Here is a 6,730-nt window from a genome sequence, read left to right as displayed (position 1 = left end):
CTGTCGTCTGTCAATATATTGTTGTAGTATTGGTATGGTTATAGTAAAAAATGGCGTTGTGTTGTGCCAGTAAGTTTTTGAATTAATATTTCTTAAACATTGAAAATTATATTCAAGCTAATAGAAATTTTTAAAAACTTAGTTTAATACGTATGATAAATTTGTATAATTGTAAATATTTATAATATCTTAACAACTTAGTGAAAATGTGTTTCCAGTTTCGAACGAAGTTCCCGAACACCCAGTGGTGTCTCCTTCATCGGGTGCTATTTTTGAAAAAAGAATAATAGAAAAATACATCCAAGAAAACGGTGTCGATCCAATAAGTGGCAAAGAGTTATCTACTGATGATCTTATTGAAATAAAAAGTAGGTTTTCTCCTAATAGTATGTTTAATAATTACTACTACCTACATTTCAGCTCCACCAATTGTAAAACCGAAACCACCTAGTGCAACTAGTATTCCAGCCACTTTAAAATTATTACAAGATGAATGGGATGCTGTCATGTTATACAGTTTCACTCAGAGACAACAGTTGCAAACTGCAAGGCAGGAATTAAGTCACGCTTTATATCAACATGATGCTGCTTGTAGAGTTATAGCTCGACTTAATAAGGAAGTTACAGCAGCCAGAGAAGCTTTAGCCACTCTGAAACCTCAAGCTGGTATTACAACAGTACCTCAACCAGTAAGTACTCAATTTTATATATAGGTATTACAATTTACAACAGCATATAAATCTTATATTTTTAGGCTGTAGCTGCAGAAGCAGCGGGAATAGCTAATCAACCAACAGAACAAGCTGGCATGAGTGAGGAAGTAATAGAAAAATTACAAGAGAAAGCTACAGTACTAACTCAAGAACGTAAGAAGAGAGGCAAGACTGTTCCAGAAGAATTGACTACTCAAGAACAATTGAGAGCTTTCAAAACATTATCTTCACTTATTGTAAGTTATAATTTTGCTACCAACTCCTTTGTTTCATCAACTCTTTCTAGTTTTATTATAAATAAACTATATTTTGATTTTATAGTACATCATTTTTTAAAGATAGTTTTCCTACATTTGAATTTTTGTATTTGATACTGATCAAATACCAAATTGTAGGATTGGTAAAAATACATTTTAAATAATAATGAAAAAAGTGTGAGTTATCATCCTAACCAGCTCTATTTCAATGTACTTTTATATATTTCAATAGAAGTTTATATAAATTGGAACACAGAATAGAGATTGACCGCGAAATAGTTGGGAGTGACAATCTAGAGCCAGGATGAGGAAATATATCAAAGAGAGAACAGGCTATAGACCTATTATAGAAGAAATAAATAAAAGAACAATATAAAATTGATACTAATTAATATATTTTTCCTTCTAATAGAAATATGTTACAATATATTATATAATCTGACTTGTTCCTTTTAGGGTCTTCATTCAGCTAGTATTCCTGGTATATTAGCATTAGACGTTCATCAGTCTGACACTAGCAAAGTGTTGACTGGTGGAAATGACAAAAATGCAACTGTATTCAATAAAGATACTGAACAAGTAGTTGCCATATTGAAAGGACATACCAAAAAAGTGACAAAAGTTATATATCATCCAGATGAAGATTTAGTACTGACAGGTAATTTGTTGATATGGATGTTCTGTAAAATTATTACATTAGGGGGATTAATACCTAGTATGAATTATCTATTATTTCTTGTAGCTTCACCTGACACAACAATCAGAATATGGAATGTACCAACATCACAGACAACTCTTTTGCTGAGAGCTCATGACGGACCTGTTACCGGACTGTCACTTCATCCCACAGGAGACTTTGTATTATCGACGTCAGAAGATCAACACTGGGCATTTTCAGATATCAGAACTGGTCGTTTATTAACTAAAGTTTCTGATAATTCAAATGTACCACTCACAACAGCTCAATTACATCCTGATGGGTTAATTTTTGGTACTGGTACTGGAGATTCCCAAGTCAAAATCTGGGATTTAAAAGAACAAAGTAATGTTGCTAATTTCACAGGTGAGAAAGATAATTTATTCAATAACTTATAATTCTGGTAAGGGAAGCATGATAAACAATTGACTAATTTTGTAATAATTTTTTCTTTTTTCATCGATAAAATTTTACATTATGTAATTGACTTATTATGATACCAATTGTAAGGCATTAATAGTACATTATGTTACTAGGAGTAAAGGGTAAATATATTATTGTTGAGCTCAGATTCTTGCACTGCCAAAGCTGTGCAAACTGGGTGATACATATAATGGATCTTCTGCTCACAGTGACATATACTATTTTTTCTTCAAGCATAAAAATAATACATTGAAATTATTTTTCTTAAGACATTTTTACAATACACTTTTCATAACTGACAAACATCAAATTAAATGACAGTTTCTGCCTACTTGGTTATAACGCCCATAATAAGACGTTGCTATCGTTTCTCATTATTGTGTTACTAGTACAATAATGAGAGTTCATTATTTTACTAGTAAAGGAATAGGTTATTTCTACGATCTGTGTGTCTGAAAATAATATAGATATTTAACATTTAGCAAATTTAGATGCATTTTTTCATAGAAATATGAACATTGCAGCATCTAACTTTATTTAAAAAAATAGATGATGAAATAACAAAAAAAAATGTAAATCTACTAAATACTAAAACAAATCTTCTTGTTTTATCCATATGGCTTTTCAGGTTTCTTCCAGCCATTTTTCCACACTTTTTTGAACCTGAAAAGTACTTTAATTTCCTCTAGATTTCACTTTAGGGTGGCCTAAATAGCTATTTCCATAATAAGGTAAGAAAGTGTAACTTTTCCTCTCGAGGATGAAGTTTACTACTCGACAAATAGTAGAGGGCAGTAATCATTCTAGGGAGGAAGAGGCACTTTACTGCCATGTTATACATATGATTTTTCCGCCTCTCTCTCAAATAACAAGTCATTTTTGAATCATTTATTTATGAAACTAACAAGTAACGTGTATGAAATAACTGAAACTAAGAAGTAGGTACAGTACAGGCACATTATTTTTATTCTTGTATCCCACATAATTTTAATTTGTAGTAGAGTAATTATTAAAACTAATGTTGAACGTCCAATTATGAGCAGTGTTTATTTGAATACCACTAGGAGTGAGAGCTGGAGCCAACACAGTTTTCATGATATTTTCATTAACAACATTATTTAGCTGGTATCCCCCAGAAGTACTCGTACTTGTCTGATTTCAATCTATTTCATCTACTTCATGGATTCCCATAATTTGGTTCGAAATTGTTCGCTTTTCTGCAAGAAACTGCTGCACATATCCTACAGAGATATTTGAAGACTTCAAACCTCCGTGTTGCTTTCAGGCAAGAATGCCTGCCTCAGAATTTGCAAGCAAACTTGCCAAGGTTTTTAAACTATACCCGGTATATATTATGGCATATATCTGATCTGTTTTAATAGTGTTTTATATATATATATATATATATATATATATATATATATATATATATATATATATATATATATATATTATAAATGTCAAAATAATTGAGCCATTCCATGACGTAACTTTTACTTTTCCTCACTATGATGGGAAAGTACTTTCCTTTCTAGGAGTGAAAAGTACAAATGCTTCCTAAAATGATGCCAGCAAATGTATACTTTGAATAGAGGTAGGCGGAAAAATGTTTTTAAACATGCTGATAATTTAAAGTACTGCTCAATTCTATGGCCAGTAAAAATTTATCTGTTAAGACAACAGACAAATCTTTATCACCATAAATATAGGTCTTTGCAATGATTCTATTAGTGCTAAGTAGAGTTTGCATGTTGGCAACAAATCTGCATTGTTATTCATTTTATGTGCATGTAATAAACTTGTTGAAGGCTAATTTATGTCACTTGAATAGTTTTCCAAATAAATTTTTTGTCTACTTTCACAATATCTCGAAATTATGCTGGAATCCTTCTATCGTGTGCTATGTATTCCCAACCAAATCTTTTGTGTGCTACAGTTCTTGGTTAAAGGGAAGTCTGTTCAAAATGCATACCTGAACAGTAGTGGATTTTTTATAGTTTTTAATCTCCTTCATTTGAGAATTATTTCGATTATACAAATTTAATCAACACTAACGCTAATGGTAACATAATCATCATACAATTGAAAATAATGTTATTTTATATTATCTCGAAAAATTTGCTACCAATATTAAATTGGGAATTTGATTCTAATATCTTGATTGATAAAATATTTAAGTGAAAGAAGCAAATTAACTTAAACATAAAAAATTATCATTTTATTTCTCGTGTGTTTATTTATTATAATTTCAGGTCATTCGGGGGCAATCACAACAATTGCATTTTCTGAAAATGGTTACTATTTAGCTACAGCTGCTGATGATGCTTGTGTAAAACTTTGGGATTTACGGAGATTGCGAAATTTCAAAACATTGCAACTAGAAGAAGGTTACCAAATAAGAGATCTATGTTTTGATCAAAGTGGTACATATTTAGCTGTTGCTGGGACTGATGTTAGGTGAGTATATTCTATAATAAATATTTGAATGAAACTACATTTCGTCTTCTAGGAGAAAGTTCATCTGATATTTCATATGGTGTGAATCAATTCCCCATTCCTTTTGCTGAGAGACTAACGTCTATGATGCTCTAACGACCCTCTATCCCCTTAATAACTCGAATAATCAAAAAGTGCTTTTGTGGTGAGAAAATGTCTTAAAAAAAGTTGGCAGTAATTCTAGAAGAATTAGAAATGATTTCTATTCATTTAAAGGAATCGGTTATTAACAAAACGAAATGGAATCAATTTAGGAAAATGAATAAAAAATTCCTATTGGTTGTCTCTAGTCCTTTTGCTAGGAAACTAACATCAAAACGATCCTATGAATTAATATTTTTATATAACCTTACTTGATTATCCAATGTTTTCAATATAAAATACAACTGACATATCCCAGAAGGATAATTTTGAAAATAATAATAGTTTGATTAAATTTTTCAAATTTCTAATTATTATTTAGTTATAAAAAAACTTTTTATTTGATCCAATTCCATATTTTGTCAGCTTTAATAAAAGCTCATTTAGGCTTCCTCATGGAGGCGGTAATGCTTGTAACATTCTTGCAGCACAATGTCACAATGTGAAGTTGTATTTTGTACTACACTGTCTTTTATCATATGTTATTGATAATGAAATGTTCTTCTATAATTGATGCATATGAGTACCACATATGATCCTGAAACAAATTTAATATATTTGAGATGTGAAAACCAAGGAAAAATTAATTTTTCTTATTGGAACAAATTTCTAAGTTAATTTTATCCTTATTTTGATATACATGATGAAGGTGATCTATAGATCAATATAAATAAGCAAATTGTCAGTGTCAATATTATATTTTAATAAAGACTTAAAGAAAAGTCGAAACGTCAAAATTTATCTTTCTTTTAAAAACTACCAAAAAAACTAATTTTGAAACAGAACCAAGAATATTTAGATGCATATATATATATATATATATATATATATATATATATATATATATATATATATATATATCTCAGGCAATTTAAAACAAAATTAAAAAGAGAATTTGCTCCAGAGGCGTAAAAAATAGTGGGATAAAAGTGACAACTAACCCTTTCAGCGCGCCAATAGTTAAATTTTTCCAAAGTTTGTTTATGTCAACATACTACTTTATTATGGAGCATATTGGTCACCATAATTAAAAAAAAAATTTAAAGGCCTTCTTGATTTAGGGCGAAAATCACTTATTAAGATCTCTCTGAGGTAGAGCGTTGTCGGTCTAATATAAAAATTCCCTGTATCTATTATATATTTATACAGATGATTCATTTATGAAATTTTGTTACTGTGTTTTAGACCAGACTTGGTTATTTTAGGTCCCTCTTCATACTTGGTACACTATTTATTAATTAATATTGACTTATTTTCTGTTATAAATAATTTCTCTTGCAGTTTGAAAAATTTAATTGAGTATATAATATTTTATTTTCAGGATTTACTTATGTAAACAATGGCAAGAATTAAAAATTTTCAACGACCACACTGCCACTGCGACAGGTGTAAGATTTGGAAAACATGCCAGGTTTATTGCTTCAACTTCAATGGATAGAACATTAAAATTGTATGGTTTAGATTGAAGTTATAAAATAAATAGTAGCATAGGCACATACATTATACACAATGTTTATAAGCTGCTATTCCATTGTATTATTGTAAATTTACTTTCACAATTGTTCTTTAAATTCGAGTAAAATGTTTTGTATTTACAAATAATTTAAATATGCTTATTGTTTATTCATTAATAAATGAAATAAAACAATAAATTGTCCCTTGAGTTTTATATTCAATCACTTTTTGATCAATGTTTATCATAAAGGAAATTAATGGTTCATATTTTCCCCCTCATTATGCCTGGAAAATGAATATTTGCATTCGGTCACTATTAGTAGGTATTCATTTTATTGATCCGGATCTTCTCAATTTTCATATAAGAATCTATTCTCTATTAGCTAATTTTCCAGGTTCAACAGATGCATTTATTGGATATACGATTAGTTAACAATCTAAAAGCATCAACTTTGGTTTATTTACTGGATAAATCTAGAGGACTTTACAAAGTAAAATCTACCGCGTTTGAATCTGTCAATAAGATCCGATGGTGTAGAGGCGGTGTC

At 29.8% G+C, this 6,730-nt stretch overlaps 1 protein-coding gene across 1 annotated transcript; it reads left to right on the top strand.

Moving 5' to 3' along the window:
• Positions 1-2: 2 nt before the first annotated feature.
• On the top strand, positions 3-6,403 carry LOC130443751 (pre-mRNA-processing factor 19). The gene is made up of 8 exons (XM_056778532.1): positions 3-69; positions 219-368; positions 421-689; positions 755-949; positions 1,427-1,628; positions 1,713-2,033; positions 4,343-4,547; positions 6,049-6,403. The coding sequence occupies exons 1-8, from the start codon at positions 51-53 to the stop codon at positions 6,191-6,193; spliced, it is 1,506 nt and encodes a 501-aa protein (XP_056634510.1). The 5' UTR covers positions 3-50; the 3' UTR covers positions 6,194-6,403.
• Positions 6,404-6,730: the final 327 nt, after the last annotated feature.

The sequence above is a fragment of the Diorhabda sublineata genome, chromosome 5 (genome assembly GCF_026230105.1).
Source record: "Diorhabda sublineata isolate icDioSubl1.1 chromosome 5, icDioSubl1.1, whole genome shotgun sequence".
In the NCBI taxonomy this organism is placed as follows: domain Eukaryota; kingdom Metazoa; phylum Arthropoda; class Insecta; order Coleoptera; family Chrysomelidae; genus Diorhabda; species Diorhabda sublineata.
The sequence above is the reverse complement of the archived record's forward strand: the minus strand, read 5'-3'. Positions and strand labels throughout refer to the sequence as shown.

Bases quoted from the DNA above. Each gene is read 5' to 3' on its own strand.
- LOC130443751 (XM_056778532.1), top strand. The intron at 1,629-1,712 runs GTAATTTGTTGA...TATTTCTTGTAG, and splicing joins TGAAGATTTAGTACTGACAG to CTTCACCTGACACAACAATC. The intron at 4,548-6,048 runs GTGAGTATATTC...TTTTATTTTCAG, and splicing joins GTTGCTGGGACTGATGTTAG to GATTTACTTATGTAAACAAT.